The sequence below is a fragment of the Microplitis demolitor genome, chromosome 2 (assembly GCF_026212275.2).
Source record: "Microplitis demolitor isolate Queensland-Clemson2020A chromosome 2, iyMicDemo2.1a, whole genome shotgun sequence".
NCBI lineage: Eukaryota > Metazoa > Arthropoda > Insecta > Hymenoptera > Braconidae > Microplitis > Microplitis demolitor.
The window spans coordinates 2436519-2457599 of NC_068546.1; the positions used below are offsets into that span (position 1 = coordinate 2436519).

The 21081-nt window shown below is 29.8% G+C and overlaps 5 protein-coding genes across 5 annotated transcripts; 2 read left to right on the top strand and 3 right to left on the bottom strand.

Annotated features, from left to right (window-relative positions):
* Nucleotides 1-2215: 2215 nt before the first annotated feature.
* Nucleotides 2216-4167, top strand: LOC103573538 (histone H1). The gene has a single exon (XM_008552680.2). The coding sequence runs from the start codon at nt 2265-2267 to the stop codon at nt 2931-2933; it is 669 nt and encodes a 222-aa protein (XP_008550902.1). The 5' UTR covers nt 2216-2264; the 3' UTR covers nt 2934-4167.
* Nucleotides 4168-4733: 566 nt separating this feature from the next.
* On the bottom strand, nt 4734-5048 carry LOC103573539 (histone H4). The gene has a single exon (XM_008552681.2). It carries the CDS (start codon nt 5043-5045, stop codon nt 4734-4736), a length of 312 nt encoding a protein of 103 aa, XP_008550903.1. The 5' UTR covers nt 5046-5048.
* Nucleotides 5049-5364: 316 nt separating this feature from the next.
* Nucleotides 5365-5841, top strand: LOC103573540 (histone H3). The gene has a single exon (XM_008552683.1). It carries the CDS (start codon nt 5368-5370, stop codon nt 5776-5778), a length of 411 nt encoding a protein of 136 aa, XP_008550905.1. The 5' UTR covers nt 5365-5367; the 3' UTR covers nt 5779-5841.
* A 1913-nt stretch (nt 5842-7754) lies between these two features.
* LOC103579214 (bone morphogenetic protein 1 homolog) lies at nt 7755-8857 on the bottom strand (the record flags this gene model as incomplete). Its single annotated transcript, XM_014439653.2, has 4 exons — nt 8838-8857; nt 8581-8790; nt 8331-8509; nt 7755-7867 (listed from the first exon to the last, which is right to left on the bottom strand). Coding segments are annotated over exons 1-4 (522 nt in total), but the record flags the coding sequence as incomplete, so codon positions are not given.
* Nucleotides 8858-13836: 4979 nt separating this feature from the next.
* Nucleotides 13837-16750, bottom strand: LOC103573573 (dorsal-ventral patterning protein tolloid-like). The gene is made up of 5 exons (XM_014439684.2): nt 16452-16750; nt 16202-16380; nt 14921-15151; nt 14586-14807; nt 13837-14475 (listed from the first exon to the last, which is right to left on the bottom strand). Exons 1-5 carry the CDS (start codon nt 16706-16708, stop codon nt 13988-13990), a joined length of 1377 nt encoding a protein of 458 aa, XP_014295170.2. The 5' UTR covers nt 16709-16750; the 3' UTR covers nt 13837-13987.
* Between the last annotated feature and the right edge of the window lie 4331 nt (nt 16751-21081).

A 21081-nucleotide genomic window follows, 5' to 3' on the forward strand; every position in this document is an offset into this window, starting at 1 on the left:
TAGAAATTCATGATAATATTCTTGTGTTTATTGAAATTTTATTAATTGATTTTAAATAAAATTAAAGCATAAATATATATATATATATATATATATATATATGTATATATGTATTGAACAATACATAATATTATTAGTTTTATTATTATTATTATTGTTATTATTTTTCTATTATTTTTACTAATGTTATCGTTATTTTTAATATTTCACTGCTGAAGAATCAATTATCTACAGTTGTTTCATTGATTTTAACTTAACATTAAATAATGTAAAAAATATTTTTAAGAAGTGTCCAAGTAACACAAAAGCATATGTCAAATTCAACACTCTTTAAGTGTTGCAAATAACATATGAGTGTATTAAAACTGAAGGTTACGTTTTCGAAAATTTCGACACTCATGACGTGTTACTTTTAATATACACGAGTGTAATTTTTTCAAAACAAACGACGTACGTTGAAATAACATATAAATAAGTGTCAATCGATCGTTTTACACACGAAAGTGTCAATTTTGACGAATCCTTTTTTACTGTGTGTTCTAAAAAATTTATTAATAAGCTTTTAAGACAAAATAAATTAATAACTCAATTTTAGTAGATTTTTTAGAAGGCCCATTTTGCCCTAAATTTAAATTTTTATTTTTGAAGCACGCTGATCACGTATGAATGACAGAAGACTAGAAAAAGTGAGAGGGGTAAAAATATTTAATATCAAAAAGAAGTGTCAGCAGGCGCAACACATTGAGACCAAATACATGTAAGGGGCTAGAAAGAAGTAAAACAAATGAGAACAATTGAGGATTATAAGCCCTTATTTCTAAGGGGCCTATTTTGTCCTCGCCCTACATAAGTAATATTTTCTAATTGTAGCCTTCAAATTACCACAATATTTATGGTAAAAGTTATATGAACTCCCATAAAGGAATTTGTAGAAAACCGAATTTTAAATCAACATTTTTTAAACGTCAATTTGACATCAATGATCTGTGTTAAAAAGAAAGAACAATTTTGTACAGACTGTTTTCAATACACAGATTCTCTATAAGAAACTCCATAAATTAAACCCAATATTTTTTATGGTGCAAGTCTGTTAGTTGCATTGAAAAGATGAAAATTCTGATTATTTTAATGAAAAGTCATCTTCTTTTATTTCTCGTGTTATGGAACAAAAATAAATCATTCCAGAGAAATAAAAAAAATGTGAGATGAAGCTAATATGCTTTCAGTTAATTACATCAGTACCAAACTAATTTGTTTTTTTTTTATGCATATCGATTATCGAAAACGGGTTAAACTTATCCTTAAATTGTTTTCCATCTCAATTCTCAAAAATAACAAAGAAAAATTATTTCAAGTATTTTTTTTCGTTCGAGATTCAGCCACTACAAATTTTTAGCTTTGAAATGATTATATATTTATATCTTTATAACTATTTTGCACAGAATTATAAATCTCCATTATGAAAAAAATAAATATCCGGACGAAATTGAATATCTACGACATGTATTTTTATTTACGTCGCATTTATTCGATTTCACCCGGATATATTCTTTTCGTATACGGATACTACATAAACCAAAAATTTAGGATAATTCTGAGACATATTTGAGTTTGAAACAAAAATTTTTTACTGAGTTAAGCAAAAATAATTTAAATATTTTTCCGGCAAATTCAAACAATAGATTTTCAAACTTTATTCCTACTCAAATATGAAATATAATTTGAACGTACATCTCGTTCGTGATGGACAGATATATAAATTAAAACTTCAAATAACAATAGTTTTTTTGATAAATATAAAAATTTATTTTGACTTAATGAACATTAAACTATATTTAAAAATTATATTTATAACAATCATAAGTTTACATCATTGTTTATTAACGTTATTAGAGCAATATACACGGTTACAAGAGTCATAGTGTCTTAGTTAAATATCAATTTATTTCTTATCTTTAAATCTCACAAAGTGTACGAGTCCTTATAAATTGTCCTGAAACTTTTTGACGGAGGAAAAAAATAATTTTGGCAGTAAATTTTGATCCTTATATTTAATAAATTTTAAATAAATATGAGGTTTGAAGGCTGTTGCGTAAAATTTATCGACATGATTTTGGTGAGAAGTGCGGCAGTCTTTCTCCATGGTCCGCGCAAAAGTGTTGGATCAATGTGTTCGGACGGCAGCGCCTCATTATATAAGTGTCAGTTTATTGAAACTAATATTTTAATATCCGAAAAAAGTAATACGCGTTAATTTTGTCACGATGACTGAAACATCTGTGTCTCCAGCTCCGGTTGAGGAGAAGACTGTTGCCAAGGTCGACGCTCCTAAAAAAGCAGCACCGAAAGCCAGAAAGCCAGCGGCAAAGCCAACCCATCCGAGCACTGCTGATATGGTAAAAACTGCCATAAAAACTCTTGGTGAACGTGGAGGATCATCTCTTCAGGCTATCAAGAAGTACATCGCTGCGACCTACAAGGTCGATGTTGAAAAACAAGCGCCGTTCATCAAAAAGTTCTTGAAGGCAGCTGTTACCAAAGGAGCTCTGGTTCAAACTAAAGGAAAAGGTGCTTCTGGGTCATTCAAACTTCCAGTTGAAAAAGCTGCATCCAAACCAAAAGCTACAGGTGTGAAAAAAGCTGCTCCGAAGAAACCTGCAGCGGCTAAGAAACTAGCTGCTAAGAAGACTGCAGAAGCCAAATCTCCAGCAAAGAAAGCTGCTGCTCCTAAGAAGACAGCAGTGAAGAAACCAGCTGCAGCAAAAAAACCAGTTCCTGCTAAAGCTCCAGCTAAACCTAAATCCGCTGCACCAAAAGCCAAGAAAGCAGTCAAAGGTCCAACAGCTAAACCTAAATCACCTAAACCTAAAAAAGTCGCTGCACCAAAAACACCTAAAGCTGCAGCTAGGAAAGCACCTGCAACAAGAAAATAAATTCATAATCTACTCATATAAATATTTAAAAATAAAACGGCCCTTTTCAGGGCCAAACAAATTTTTCAAAACGTAAAATACTCTTTAAGTTGAATTTAGTTTAATTACTTTGACACACTATGGCCTTAAACAATCCCTGTCTAAAAATATTGATTGAAAAGAATTTAAAATGATAAAATTTGAATTCGTTCGTTTGTATATATAGTTATACAGTTTGCATGGAGTAACTGCTTCTCAATTCTTTTCAATCAGTATTTATAACCAGGCATAATTCATGCACAGAAAGAACAGTTCTGTAGACATTACAGACAAGTCTGAAGTTTACAGAAATTTCTCTGTAAATTGACTTGTGTAATATTCACAGCACAAAACATGTAATTTTTACATTTCGAGGCTGTAATAATTGCAATTATTTATATAAGTAATTCAGAGCGACTTATGTAAATATATTATCTAAGCAGGTAATAATGCAGGGGTTATTTCTTATCAAAAATTTCAATTTTTAAATGCTTAGTAATTTTTAACATATCCTGGTTTATAATTTTCCAAAAAAAAAAACCGATTGTTTATTACAATACTGAAATTAGCCGACGACTATCAAAAAGAAAAATATTTTAAAAAATTGCACGTGAAGTTTTTTTAAATTTCTATACGTGCATATTTTTATTTTTTTTATAAATTATCCTTTTGAAAAAATTTAAAAATTATTAGACGTGGGCTAACTTCAGGATCATTTTTTTTTTACATTTTTCGAAAGAATGAGTATCTAAAAATATTGTGGAAAAGTCTAGAACGGCATAATTTTTTCTCCCTGCCTTTATTCATTCAAACAGCTGCTTGCTTCAAAGAGGTCAGAACAAAGTAAAAGAAGGCTGGAGTTGAAAAAATCATTTTTTAAAGAGAAAGAAGGCATCGCTGATTAAGTTGAGGTTAAACTTTTTCACAAATTATTATTTAAGAAAATTTTAAACGAGTTTTTCTCAAAACAACTCTTATTGTTCTTTTTTTAAATGTTAGCCATTTTATTATTTATCAATGAATATAAATATCGATAGAACTCGTGAGAGCCACAGTCATACTGAATTCAAGCATTTTAAAATTTTTTATTTTAGATGAGTCGTTATCGGGATATCAAAATGCTATCAGCGACATCTATTTTTTGCCTGTTATTTTTCGGTCTAAAAAGTGTGCAAAATAATTATAAAAGAATTATTTCATGTATTTTAAGGGTGTATTATTTCAACTCAATATATTTTAGATCAATATCTATAATAATAAATTCGTAAAAAAATTTTAAAATGTATAGTATTTTTTTTGAGCATTTAAACCAGAATGATCCCTTCAATTGTTAGGAGAGGGGGGGGGGGAATGGGCCCCTGAGGCCAAAATGAGCCTTCTAAAATTTTGAATGATTTGGGGGTGAAATGGGTCCCCAAACGTTTAGGGCCCCCTTCCTCCCCTTCCCCTACTATTGAAAATTCAAAATATTCGATTTTTTAAAAGTAAACTTATAAAACTACTTTGCAACGATAAAATCATACTATGTAGATTTCACATGGACTATCAGTAAATATTTAAATTTAAAGTGTAATTACAGTGTAGAATCTATAATTTCAAAAATCGAATGTATTTTGAGACTTTTACCGAGGTAATTCAAGATACTATGTCTGTAGGCGTATCTATCATAATTATGTGTATATTTAATAATATTTAAACTTGAATAATTTCCAACGTGTGAAAAATTTGGTGGCCCTGAAAAGGGCCGTTTTGTTTATTGATTGAAGCTGTAGATAAGTAAAATTAACCACCAAAACCGTAGAGAGTACGGCCTTGACGTTTCAATGCGTAGACAACATCCATAGCGGTGACAGTCTTACGTTTGGCGTGTTCAGTATAAGTGACAGCATCACGAATAACGTTCTCAAGGAATACCTTCAGTACTCCACGAGTTTCTTCGTAAATGAGACCAGAGATACGTTTGACTCCACCACGACGAGCCAGACGACGGATTGCTGGTTTGGTGATACCCTGGATGTTATCACGCAGAACTTTACGATGACGCTTGGCTCCTCCTTTTCCCAATCCTTTTCCTCCCTTACCACGACCAGTCATGATGATCACTGAGAAAACTTAGATGTGAACGCAACGAAAGTTAAACGTAAAATGTCAAATTCCAATTGAAGTGTACCTTTATATAGACAATCTCAGAATTACCTGTTTTATTCAGTTCGAATTAACAGGTAATTCTTCCCCTACTCTTGGTTTTGAACCAATCACAGGTATGTACGATCACATCCCTTCTACAAAAAATTCACGAACCAGAATGCTCCAGGTGTTTGGCAAGTTGACAAAAAGGCAAAATCGGGCTCCACCTTGATCATTTTGTCTTCTGCTTTCTAACGTATCGTTACCTGTCGGAAAGTTTTTACTCGCCATGGCTCGTACTAAGCAAACTGCCCGTAAGTCAACTGGTGGAAAAGCTCCACGCAAACAACTGGCTACGAAAGCCGCTCGTAAGAGCGCGCCAGCAACCGGAGGAGTCAAAAAACCTCACCGTTACCGTCCTGGGACTGTTGCTCTCCGAGAAATCCGTCGTTACCAGAAGAGCACAGAGTTGCTTATTCGTAAATTACCATTTCAACGACTGGTTCGTGAAATCGCTCAAGACTTCAAGACTGATCTGAGATTCCAGAGCTCAGCTGTTATGGCTCTGCAAGAAGCTAGCGAAGCTTACCTCGTTGGTCTTTTTGAGGACACCAACCTCTGTGCCATCCACGCCAAGCGTGTCACCATCATGCCTAAGGACATTCAATTGGCTCGTCGTATTCGAGGAGAACGTGCTTAAATTATTTTAACATCGAAAACCATTAAACCAAACGGCCCTTTTCAGGGCCACCAAATTTTTTATGCTAAGAAAATTCAATCAGAGTTATATCTTACTTTTAAAATAGAAAATCTAATAAAACACCATCCAAACCTTTTTACCGAAATAACAAAACAGTCGATTACTCATCATAAGTCTGCCCTCCATAAGCTTTTTTCCCTGATTCGAGAGTTACTAAGTCCAAACAGTTCCCTCTTTTTTGTGTTAATTTAACAGAATAAATGTTGAATGTACACATAAAACTATTAAATATTTAACACTAAGTTTTTTGACGCAATGCCGCAAAATTTTTTACTGTGCAACTATATTTTACTATTAAGTCGCAACAACAGGATTTTTTCCGTGTAGCATACCAAACTTGAGCAAACCTTAGATAGCCATTGCTACCTACTAGTCAGGGATTCTTAATAGTATGCCGTGATTCGGCAACACTACAGAGTTTCAGAATCACAATCTAATCTGTAAATTTTTCGGCATGCCAATGTTCGTTTTTCTTTATGAAGATCTGGTAAGATACGAATTAGGCTTGCCTCAGTTAGGAAAACCTAGTTCGGGCCAAACTAATTTTTCGGCAAGCCTCACCAAAGTTTCTAGTCGGATATCTACATTAGATGATAGGTTGAATGAAATGATGAAAATTATTTTCTGTTATTACAACTTTTTTTATCTTTAACAGTTTATAATGCAACTTTAAAAATGATTTATATCAAGATTAATGGTAGTAAGTAACGGAGACGTAAATATTATAAGAACATATTAAAAGAAAAAAATTGCTGTCTCGTCGCTCTGAATATAATTAATAATATTATTCAAAAATCTATAAACTAATATGATAGCATTAAAGTGGCCATTTTGTCTAGGTAGCCTCATAAATATAATTTAGTGAATTAACTATTTATAGGCAGAGCTATTAACGTGACTGAAAATCCATAATCCTGAGTTATTTCATTACTTACAAATACAACTGACAATTTATTATCCGTTGAATTAACTTGCCACGGGTATTTGATACCACAATAAAGTCCAATAAGAGCTGCGTGTTTATCATTGCCGTCGCTTATTTCAAGAAAATCATTTGTACAACCATCACTCATTTCAAGAGCAAAGTAATTGATCTTCATTGCTATACGATGATTAGCTGGTGCTGAAAAGTACCAAATGCACCGTCTATTTGGCGGATACTTATCAGGATAATTCGTCGATTCTATACTGAGAGGTGTATCTTTCTCAATGTCAATATCACCTCCGCAAATAGTCTTGTAATCAACTAGAAAACTGTTGTAAGTACTTGGGTCACTAGTTTTCACATATGTCAGTATCAAATAATTACTAGTAACAAACTTGGCTACGTAAATATTGCCACAATAACGATAAGCTAAAAAAAAATTAATTCATTAAGTTTTTATCATCACAAATAATAATATTAAATTATTAAATAGCATAATTGTTATTAACCAATTATAACATATCAAAAACAAACGAACCTGATTTGTTACTATTAGTCTCATAACCATTTTTTAATTCCAAATAATCAATTGTACAGTCAGGGCTCTCGTAAATACTTAATGCTGTAATATAAAGTTCAATTTTTTCACTCCTAGCAGCCATTATTCTCCATTCACAACGTTCGACACCCACCAATGCTCCATGTGGGTTTATTGGCGACCTAAAAAAACCACTGGGCTCATACAATGTTTCTCCACATTCTAAAAAACAAATCAAATAGTTATTCAACGCACGATTACATACTTTGAATATTATGCAACGATTCAAATTAATATAAAACACTGATTATCATATTTAAAAAATAAAATATTACTGGGACACTGGTACAAAATATTAGTTGTAGCAATATCACCCAAACTGAGTTCATTTTTGTTTCCAATAGCTGGGACTTCCTGTTCATTTTTTTGCTTCGGGATTATTGTTTTTAGCCTCCAGTCAACCGAAAATGAATCTTCAGGGTAGTGCATCACCGATTGATAATCATAAGTTTGATTGAATGTTTCTATTTCATCATGTGTTAGTTTCATAAACTCTTCTGCATCATCTTTATCAAGCAAGTAAAACATATTAATTAATGGATTTTGTTCTGTACTGATCATATGGTTATAACATATATCTTATAATACAATAATCACGATTGATTATTAAGAATGATTTCTATAATGGTATATGAAATATTCTGATTGCATTATGAGAACTATTCCTATAATGTTATAGGAATGGTTCCTATAATTTATAGGAATATGATAATAATTTATAGTAATGATTCCCATAATATTGTAGGAAGTCTTCCTATAAATTATGGGAACCATTCCTATGGGTATCATTCCCTGGTATGGGTAGCATTCCCATAATTATAGAAACTATTCCTATAATTATGGAAAAGATTCCTATAATTATAGGAACTGCTCCCACAATTTATGGTCGTAGTTCCTATACTGGTATAGGAAAAAATTTTACAAAATTATGGGAACCATCGCCATAATTTTCTTTTCGTTTATAAATACCTGGATGTATGTTACGATCAATGATATAAACATATTCATCACGGTCTGGACGATTGTGTTCATGTTCAAAACCAATTGCGTGTCCCAATTCATGAAGAATAATCGGAAAGTCGACACACTCCTTGTGTAAACTTATTAGTTTTAGATTTGGAAAATCCGGTGAGTATATAAAACAACATCTGCAAGTATTATTTATAATTGAATATTTTATATGTTTAGCAAAATTATATTTCTATGGAATTATAGATACCTGCAATTTGATTGAGTAAATTTCAAGAACTTCGTATGGAATCTCGGGATTCTTTCAACAAATGTTATGCAAGTTGATCTCTCCCATTCTTGCATTGCTTTTTTTATTAATCTCTGTTGTGATTCAGTAAAAATATTGTCGAATTCATAGGGAATAACACCCTTATCCCAAAGACGATCTTTTTCTGTTGTGGTTGCTGTTCTTCGTGTTCTATTAAACAATTCTTGATCTTCACCAAGCAGTGTTATTTTTTTCACATTGCGGTTGAAGCCTCCATTTCGTAAAATATATGAATTTGTTACAGTTATTATTATCATAAACAATTGAACTGTAAAAATATGTAAAATCCATTCCATTTTTAAATTATTATTTAACAAATATTTATTTATTTTTTAACGTTGAACCTGGAGAAACAGAAAACAAATACATTACTTATAATTATTCCAGTGTTCCTTGATTAAACAAAACGATTTGTGACGATTATAACTGTTTTAATCGTTTTAAATCGTCATTAATCGTCATAAATCGTCAATTGCAATTAAAAACGATTAAATTTTTCTAATAAAGATTAAAGACGATTTGAAATTTTAATCGTCATTAATCGTTTTTAATCGTAAAATAATAAATCGTCTTTTGATCATTTGGGACGGTTAAATCTGAAAATTCATGACGATTATGACGATTAATTTTTAATCATTTTAATCGTCACAAATCGTTTTGTTTAATCAGGCTTAATCAGTTCTTACTCATTAATTTATTTACATCTGCAATTATAACTTATCATTAAAAAATCTTTGTTGAATCTCTATTGCAATAAAAAAATATTTCATAAAACTTAAATGTAAATTTTTCTGTTTATGATTAAAAGTCTATTAAACATATGGGGAAGGGACGCAAAATGGGCCCCGCAAAAAATCCTGTTATTTAATAACAGATACTTAACACCTCGTGAAAAATAAATCTTACACTGTACAAAAACTTGTGGAGTGAATGCAGATTAAGTCCAGAGTAAATTTAGGGTGGATGATTTTTTTTTTACTAAAGCTTCTCGGAGTGAAGTTCACTTCAACCAGGTGTTTTTTAAAATATTAAAACTCTGGGTCGACGTCGATATGGATTAAAATAAAATCTACATATTCCGAAATCACTCCGCTGAAAAAACTCTCTAATTACACACACGGAGAAAAAATATAGTTAAAATTACAATATTGTAGTAAAAATTACTAACACAGTTCATTAAGCTGTTAAATAACCCGGCAACATTACTCGTTTTTACTAAAATTCTTAAAGCAGCGGTTGATTTACTAAAAAACCATAAAAAGTCTATTTTTTGTAGGTTTTTCAAATTGATATTAAGGATGAAAATTTTCTAAAGCTGCCCTCAAAATTACTGTGTGACCATTAGTCGCTGAGATATCGATAATCAAAGACAAAAAAAACCTTTTTCATTAAGGCTGATAACAGCAAATCGTCGTACAAAGAAACAAAAAAAGCAAACTGTAGTTGAATAAATTTCCTAAACAAGCCATCAATTGATTTTTTTGAAAAAATTTTCCCTCTCCCGTAGACTCGAAAAAAAAAAAAACCAAAAAATTTAGAAAAATTTTGTCTCGAGCTATTTCTTATGATTTCGCAAAAATCGTCGGTCAAAAAATTATTTTGCTGAAAGATCTTTAAACTAGAGATTTCAAGCTTCAATTTGCTTTTTTTATTTTTTCGATACGATTATTCTTTACGAAAATACAGCCTTTCAAAAATCACTAAAAAATTTATAAAATTTTCTTGTCCCTTTAATTTTTTGGGTAAATGTATTGTAAAATTTACTAAATGGGATAGTCAAATTTAGTAGATATATAGTCAAGTTTACTAATGAAGTATAAAAAAATTTTCCATAACCAGAGTATATAAGAAAATACTAAAAGAGTTGTAACTATAAATAATCGGATTTTCAAAACTTCATATTTAACATACAAATTTTATTATACACGGTAAGAAAATTATGGGAATGGTTCCAATAATTTTGTGAAATTTTTTCCTATACCAGCATAGGAATTACGACCATGAATTATGGAATAGTTCTTATAATTATGGGAATGCTACCGATACCATTATAGGAATGGTTCATATAATTTATAGGAAGACTTCTTATAATATTATAGGAATTATTCCTATAATAGGAACTATTTCTATAAATTATAGGATCTATTCCCATAAATTATAGGAACCATTCTATACCATTATAGGAATGGTTCATATAATTTATAGGAAGACTTCTTATAATATTATAGGAATTATTCCTATAATAGGAACTACTTCTATAAATTATAGGATCCATTCCCATAAATTATAGGAACCATTCTATAACATTATAAGAATGGTTCATATAATTTATAGGAAGACTTCTTATAATATTATAGGAATTATTCCTATAATAGGAACTATTTCTATAAATTATAGGAACCATTCTATAACATTATAGGAATGGTCCATATAATTTATAGGAAGACTTCTTATAATATTATAGGAATTATTCCTATAATAGGAACTATTTCTATAAATTATAGGATCCATTCCCATAAATTATAGGAACCATTCTATAACATTATAGGAATGGTTCATATAATTTATAGGAAGACTTCTTATAATATTATAGGAATTACTACTATAATAGGAACTACTTCTATAAATTATAGGATCCATTCCCATAAATTATAGGAACCATTCTATAACATTATAAGAATGGTTCATATAATTTATAGGAAGACTTCTTATAATATTATAGGAATTATTCCTATAATAGGAACTATTTCTATAAATTATAGGAACCATTCTATAACATTATAGGAATGGTCCATATAATTTATAGGAAGACTTCTTATAATATTATAGGAATTATTCCTATAATAGGAACTATTTCTATAAATTATAGGATCCATTCCCATAAATTATAGGAACCATTCTATAACATTATAGGAATGGTTCATATAATTTATAGGAAGACTTCTTATAATATTATAGGAATAATTCCTATAATATTATAAGAAGTCTTCCTATAAATTATAGGATCCATTCCCATAAATTATAGGAACCATTCTATAACATTATAGGAATGGTTCCCATAATGCAGTTGAAATATTTCCTATACCATTATAGAAATCATTCTTATAATATGATGGGAATGGTTCCCATACTATCATATAAATATAAATTTACAGAAAAGTATAGAAATCACTTCTACAATACATGGAAATGTTATTAAACATAAAAATCGAAATTAAAACATTAAAAAAAAATTGTATTTGGCAAAAAAAAACATCAAAATTTTTAACATAAATTTTTTGTCAGCGCAGAATATTCAAGAAAGTTAAAATTTTGGAAACAAAAATTTAAATTTCGATAAAATTCCAAATTTTGAGAAAATTTCTACTTTGTTTTGCAAAAAAAAATTTTTATATTATAAGGATGGTTCCCATTACATTATGGGAATAATTCCCATAATATTATGGGATTGTTCCCATATTAGTATAGTAATTATTTTCATACCATTATGAAAATGGTTTCCATAATGGTATTGGAACTGTACCCATTCTATTATAGGGATGGTTCCCATAATATATAGAAACTATCCATAGAATAGTATGGCTACAGTTCCTATATCATTATGGGAACTATTCCCATAATACATAGGAGCACTTCCCATAATTTTCTTTCCGTGTAATAAGTACTCTAAAATCAGTTTATGAATTTTCCATATAAATGTTAAGCGTTTTCAGATGACTATCTAAATTTAGTTATTATTTTCATATTTTTTGTAAAATTTACTACATTTTTTTTTCTATGAATATACGGCATATCTGCAGAGTAATTTTTTTCAAATCTCCAAGCTTCCGAGTTACACAGTGGATTTGGATTGAAAGAAAATTCATAATTATCATATACGAATATATATATTTTTTTTTCTTATGGGGCTTGGAAATAATATATATGACAAAAGCTGCTTAATACTTACTTTTCAATTTTTTAATTGGCTTATATTTCTTTTGGCTGAATAATTAACAATTATGAAAATAGAAAAAATTTGATAATTAAGAATCTAGACACTAGTTCTTTCTACGTATGTACTTATTAGAAAATCAATGTATGACTGAATTTTTAATAAAAGAATTAAAATTATAATAGACGAGCAAAACTAATCTATAAAAAAAATATTTATAAATAGTTTTGAGCTATATGATTAAGTTGAAGGAACTTCGGGTAGTAATAAAACAATTGGATTTTAACGACCTTTATTACTGATTGTGGATTAAAGATAGAAACAATAAAAGAAATAAAGATTAAGTTCAAGAAAATAAAATAATTAAATACATCTAAACAATAAATTATTTATTACTGAAGATGAGCACTGCAAGATAATGTAATGTAAGTTACTGAAATAACTTTATAAACATTTAATCAGACAATAAACCATATATCATAAAAAAATTAAAAATAGTTTTCAAAGAATTGTTTTATTAACAAAAGAGTTATACAGTTAAATTCAAAATTAATAACTTTGAACCACAATCGGAGTTAGTGATGACAACATAATCTGAATACATTTTTGACCTATTACAACAAATTTAATGCATTGATTACTTAAATAGTCGACGTTGTGTTCCAGTAGCAAATTATTATGAATAACGTAAGATATAGAATCTGTATATGAAAGATGTCTCTTAAGCAATAAGAAATTTAAAACCTGTCTCTTCATAATTTCTACATTCTATCAAAAAAATCCAAGTGCGATTGCCTGGGATCCCATAAGAATTGACACAGAAAAGTATAGAATAACGCAAGAATCTTGAGCAATTACCATAGTAGTTTGTGGATTTAAATGAGTCCATGTAGGGAACTATGGATATCTGGATTCCCATATAAGAACTTAATATAGAAGGTTGGATACATAGATTTCTTTGTGGAAAATTTATATTGGAATCTGGGTTACTATATATAAGTAATTTCTATAGAATCAAGGGTATTTGGATTTCTATGTCTCTCGTCTATTAATACGCGTACATGAACAAAAGAACAGATTAAAAGTCTATTAGTCGGATACTTATGAACAAAAAATTAATTAATTGATGTATGAATGTATGGACATAAGATAAAAGGTTCAGTTAAATGATAAAAATTTTTTTCAGTTATTGCAACTTTTTTATTTTGAACGTTTTATAGTGCAACTTTGATAATGATTGATAACAAGATCAATGGTAGTAAGCAAGGTATACATGCATATTATGTTAATATATTAAAAGAACAAAATCACACTTCTCGTCGCTCAGGATATGATTGAAAATATCAATCAAAATCACTAAGCTATTAAAGTGGTCATTTTATTTAGTTAGCCTCATAAATACAATTTAGTAAATTAACTATTCATAGGTAGAGCTATTAACGTGGCTGAAAATCCATAATCCTGATTTATTTCATTACTCACGAATACAACCGACAATTTATTATCTGTTGAATTAACTTGCCACGGGTCTTTGATACCGCAATAGAGTCCAATAAGAGCTGCGTGTTTATCATTGCCGTCGCTTATTTCAAGAAAATCATTTGTACAACCATCACTCATTTCAAGAGCAAAGTAATTGATCTTCATTGCTATACGATGATTATCTGGTGCTGTAAAGTACCAAATACACCGTCTATTTGGCGGATACTCGTCAGGATAATTTGTCGATTCTATATTGAAAGGTCTATCTTTCTCGATGTCAATATCACCTCCGCAAATAGCCTTGTAATCAACTAGAAAACTGTTGTAAGTACTTGGGTCACTAGTTTTCACATATGTCAGTATCAAATAATTACTAGTAACAAACTTGACTACGTAAATATTGCCACAATAACGATAAGCTAAAAAAATAATTTATTCATTAAGTTTTTATCATCACAAATAATAATATTAAATTATTAAATAGCATAATTGTTATTAACCAATTATAACATATCAAAAACAAACGGACCTGATTTGTTACTATTAGTATCATAACCATTTTTTAATTCCAAATAATCAATTGTACAGTCAGGGCTCTCGTAAATACTTAATGCTGTAATATAAAGTTCAATTTTTTCACTTCTAGCAGCCTTTATTCTCCATTCACAACGTTCGACACCCACCAATGCTCCATGTGGGTTTATTGGCGACCTAAAAAAACCACTGGGCTCATACAATGTTTCTCCACATTCTAAAAAACAAATCAAATAGTTATTCAACGCATGATTACATACTTTGAATATTATGCAACGATTCAAATTAATATAAAACACTGATTATCATATTTAAAAAATGAAATATTACTGGGACACTGGTACAAAATATTAGTTGTAGCAATATCACCCAAACTGAGTTCATTTTTGTTTCCAATAGCTGGGACTTCCTGTTCATTTTTTTGCTTCGGGATTATTGTTTTTAGCCTCCAGTCAACCGAAAATGAATCTTCAGGGTAGTGCATCACCGATTGATAATCATAAGTTTGATTGAATGTTTCCATTTCATCATGTGATAGTTTCATAAACTCTTCTGCATCATCTTTATCAAGCAAGTAAAACATATTAATTAATGGATTTTGTTCTGTACTGATCATATGCTTATAACATATATCTTATAATACAATAATCACGTAGGAGGAACACCTTTTTTTCAATGACACTTATAAAACTCAAATCAATATTTATTATAATTTAACAGAGAAAATTATTTTAATAATCATGAGTTTTTAGTCACATTTTAAAAACAGAATCGGTCACTTTGAACATAAGCTCAAGTGTACATGGAAAGATAATTATGGGAAGTGTCCCCATGCATTATGGGAATATTCCCCATAATGATATAGGAACTGTAGCCATACTATTATAGGGATAGTTCCTATTTATTATGGGGTTCCTATTTAAAATAGTGTAGAAATGTTTTCAAAATTTGGGATTTTATCAAAATTAAAATTTTTTATTTCTAAAATTTGAATTTTCTTGAGTGTTGTGCGTTGACAAAAAATTTCTGTTAAAAATTTTTTTGCCAAATACGATTTTTTTTCAATGTTTGAATTTTTGTTTTCATGTTTAGTAATATTTCTGTGAATTGTAGAAGTGATTTCTATACTTTTCTGTAAAAAAATATTGCACGCCTCGGACGCGAAGCGGTAGAAGTTGTGCTCTATAATCGACTTGTCGTGAAAACCGGATTTTTTTAAGATAGTATGAGAACCTTTCCCATAATATTATCAGAATGATTTCTATAATGGTATATGAAATATTCTGATTGCATTATGAGAACCATTTCTATAATGTTATAGGAATGGTTCCTATAATTTATAGGAATATGATAATAATTTATAGGAATGATTCCCATAATATTGTAGGAAGTCTTCCTATAAATTATGGGAACCATTCCTATGGGTATCATTCCCTGGTATGGGTAGCATTCCCATAATTATAGAAACTATTCCTATAATTATGGAAAACATTCCTATAATTATAGGAACTGCTCTCACAATTTATGGTCGTAGTTCCTATACTGGTATAGGAAAAAATTTTACAAAATTATGGGAACCATCGCCATAATTTTCTTTTCGTTTATAAATACCTGGATGTATGTTACGATCAATGATATAAACATATTCATCACGGTCTGGACGATTGTGTTCATGTTCAAAACCAATTGCGTGTCCCAATTCATGAAGAATAATCGGAAAGTCGACACACTCCTTGTGTAAACTTATTAGTTTTAGATTTGGAAAATCCGGTGAGTATATAAAACAACATCTGCAAGTATTATTTATAATTGAATATTTTATATGTTTAGCAAAATTATATTTCTATGGAATTATAGATACCTGCAATTTGATTGAGTAAATTTCAAGAACTTCGTATGGAATCTCGGGATTTTTTCAACAAATGTTATGCAAGTTGATCTCTCCCATTCTCGCATTGCTTTTTTTATTAATCTCTTTTGTGACTCAGTAAAAATATCGTCAAACACATAGGGAATAATACCGTTATCCCAAAGACGATCTTTTTCTGTTGTGGCGGCTGTTCTTCGTGTTCTATTAAACAATTCTTGACCTTCAACAAACAGTGTTACATTTTTCATATTGCGGTTTAAGGCTTCATTTGGTAAAATATATGAATTTGTTACAGTTATTATTATCATAAACAATTGAACTGTAAAAATATGTGAAATCCATTCCATTTTTAAATTATTATTTAACAAATATTTATTTATTTTTTAACGTTGAACCTGGAGAAACAGAAAACAAATACATTACTTATAATTGTTTCAGTGTTAATCACTTCTTAGTCATAAATTTATTTATATCTACAATTATAACTTATTATCAAAAATCTTTGTGCAAACTCTATTGAAATAAAAAAAATATTCTACAAAATTCAAATATAAATTGTTCTATGTTTTATAATTTTTTAAAATATTTCCCTTAAAATCTTATAAATAGAACTAAATGTTTTTTTAATGATGTTACTATCAATACTGAAATTAATTTTCGTTTCGATTAACTTCAATAATTTCTAATGCAATGATGATCGTTTCAGTTTTTTTGAAGACATTAAAAAGACATTTGATAAGAATTAGTAAAGCCTTGGGGTACTAGATAGAAAAATGATGAATATTGTTACTAAGGCTAACTATGATTGTGTTGGTGGTGATGGAATTCAGACATCTTTTACTTATAATATTTAATTGTTAAACTACTCATACAAAAAAAAGAATCAGCCTATTCTTGGGTCGTGAATAGCTGCTAATTTTCAAGCATTGGCCGAAGATCGGCTAAATATCGGATGATAACGGTATGGCAGTCGCACGCATTGGCCAATCATGGCAATCAATTATCGGCCAAAGCTTGGTATCAAGAGCACTCATTCAAACCGTTGGCCAACAAACAGCGGTTAATTGTTCACCGTCTTTATAAGTCACCATGCACGGGCCAGTATAGTCAGCCATTTATTGGCCAATCATTAGAAAACCAAGCATCGGTCGATCTGTGGGAAAATGTCGAAGCTCGGCGACTTTGTATGGGAACTCACACATTATAAAAATACTTTGAGTAATACAGCTTATCAAATGATAAACAATTTAAACGAAATGATTAAAGATCCCTTATTAAAAGAAACAATTCGAAACGACTAGAAAAACAAAATTTTAAATATTTTTGAATACATTTGAGTCACTCTTCTTAGGGGAATTTAGCATCGCAAATCATTTCGAATCGTTTCTTTTGGTCAGGAATAGGCAATTTATAATTTTACAGATCAAAATTTTACACTATTTGAAAAATAAAGAAATCATCAATTTTAAAAATCGATTTTTATTAAAATGATTCTACAACTTAAACGTTGCGTTGAAATAATCAACCGTCATATAAAGTAAATATTAATATAATTTTTTTTTTTACACAGCAGATATGAATTGTTAATTTGTGATTTTGGACCCAGATCCGTTTTTTTATGTCAAACTAAAAATTATAAAATCGATTTTACGCAATCGATCATTAAGCTATCGATTCTGCAACTATGAAGTTGAGAGGGAAAAAAATTGCCCGACTAGAAAAAAAGTTGTAAGACCCATTGTGATCCAATTGGGTTCCCAATTAGGAACCCAACGTTGGTTGTAACGCATAGCCCAAGATGATTCCAATCGGGTCATCCCTATTGGGTCCCAATTAGGAACCCAACGTTGGTTGTAACGCATAGCCCAAGATGATTCCAATCGGGTCATCCCTATTGGGTCCCAATTAGGAACCCAACGTTGGTTGTAACGCATAGCCCAAGATGATTCCAATCGGGTCATCCCTATTGGGTCCCAATTGGATATAACCAACTGTTTCCCATTTAGGCACACTCTGTAGGGTTCAATTGGGTACACCCTACAGAAACTTTAGGCCAACCTAATAAAATCTCAATATAAAAAAAATTTTGTCGCCACGTCCATCACTGGTGTTATCATACACGACTATTCCATTTTTATATTTACATATAATAATATATAAGCATATGAAAGTTAGTACATATTTTATGTGGATTATTTTTCCCTTAAATTTTTAGTTTTTTTTTTAAGTTTGTAATTAAATTTATAATCTGCAAGAGATTAAAAATACGTTTTACTAGTGTTAAGGTTTTTTTATTTTTTTTTAAAGTTTAATCAGTTTTTTTTTTTCGTTTTTATGGTAAAATACAGAATAAAACGTAAATATTTTGAATTTAAAAATTTTTTTTAATCTTTAAAAGTGAAAAATTTTTTTTTTTTTTTATAAATTTCATGTTTAGTTTTCCCAACGTGTTCCCATTTATTCCCTAATTGGGTAAGACCAACAGCTAGTTATTAATTTTGATGTTGGGCCACCCCGCCAAGTTCTCAAAAATATCCCAATCGAGCAAACCTATTGTCGAGTCATTAATTTTAGCATTGGGTTAACCCAATATGTTCCCAATCAAATTCCAATAGAGATAACCCTATTGAGCTTGTCCCATCAATACCCAATGGGGTCCCAATGTATGCTTGGGGATAATTTCTAGTCGGGTGATTATTTCAATAATCAATTGTTTAGAAATGATTAATCGCCATAATCGATTGTCTTCAGTCGATTCTATTCGATTGTGAAAAATCGAATAGTTGCTTCGATTTTGGCAACAGTCAGAGTAAATACAGATTAAACTTGGAGTGAATGCAGAGTGGATAATTTTTTATTTATTTAATCCCCTCGCAGTAAAATTCAATTTAAAGAGGAGTTTTTTTGAATATGAAATCTTTGGATCGGAGTCGATACGGATTAAAGTAAAATCTACGTACTCCATAATCACTCCGCTGAAAAAAAACTCTCTACTTATCCGTATGCGGAGTGATTTTTCTCATAATTCCAGAACTAGATGCGACAGAGTGAATTCGGATTGAAATATAATTCATGGATATATGAAAATCCGTCGTACATAAATCATAGATAATACATATATGCTCTATATATGATAGTTATCAAATATGATAATCAAGATTATGGATAATTTTTTTTTACGGGGCTTAAAAATAATATATGAGTCTAAAGCGGCTTCATACTTACTTTTCGATTTGGAAATCTGCTTATATTTTTTGTGACTAAATAATTGGCAATTATGAAAAAACGAAAATCTAGATGACCAAGAATTTAAACACTAGTTATTTCTGAGTATTTAATTATTGAAAAATCAATGTGTAAATAATTTCTAATTAAAGTAATTTAAACTAGTAGATGAGTAATAACTAATCATTAGAAATTATATTTATCAAAAGTTTTGAACTGTATATGATTTAGTAAGAGAAACTGCAATAACAGTAGTAATTACATTTCACTGACTTTTATTACTGATTGTGGACTATATATATATATATATCAAAAACAAGTTTATTAAATATAACTTCAAAAAAACAAAATCATTAAATACAGCTAAATGATAAATTATTAATTATTGAAGATGAATACTGTAAGATAACGAAGTAAGTAACTCAAATAACTTTATATAAATTTAATCAAGAGATAGACCACAAATGACAAAAAAATGAAAAATGGTTCTCAAACGTTTGTTTTATCATCGAAAGCCCGGCTTAAAAAATCCGATAGATTCTTATAGCTGTATGTATAAGTCGCTATACGTAACAATAGCACTTCTCATACACGGACAGAATTTTTTGATAAAAATTACTCTGTAATTTCGAGTAATCCTGGGCCGTTGCAAAAAATTGGTATTTTTCGTTTTAAATTTGAATTTTTTGTTTAAATATTAATATTACTAGACTATGTTTTATTCTATTATTGAGTAGTTTTTTAAAAGTCTTATATTTAATCGATTATTGTGAATATCTCATCTTAAGAACGGTTATCAGATAATTTTGTCCAAGCTTTTCTATGCAATAAAAGCTCTAAACGTAAAATAAAGACACAGACCCGATGCTTTACTCTATGAACTAGCGAAGTGCACTTAAATTTTTTGATAACTTCCATTTGTTTACGAGAAAAGCTTGGACAAAGTTCCCATTTACTGTACAAGTGCAACAAAGATAGTACCGTTTATCCAGTTGAGTGCGAATAGAGAAACGAAAACGCGTCTTAATCTATTAATTTTCACTCCATGCGATTAATTTTTACTCCCCAATATACCATTCTTTTAAACCCATTAATTTTTTGATGAAAAACTGCTTCTAACTTGAATAAATTTTCTAATCTATATGGAAGTAATTTTTACTCTAAACTGCAGAGTAATATTTCCGAAGTCTCCGTTAATCTTCGGTTAATATAGGCTTCGATTAAATGTCTTTTATTTTGCTTGCGAAAACTGAGATGTTACGCACACAAAAGTAGGCTTGGAAAAAAGACGATCTCTGTATTTCTCTATAACTTAATATTTACTTTAAAATTAAAAAAAAAAATTGTTATCTTTTTTTTTTTCAACACAATACGAGCAATTTTTTTTTATTTTTTT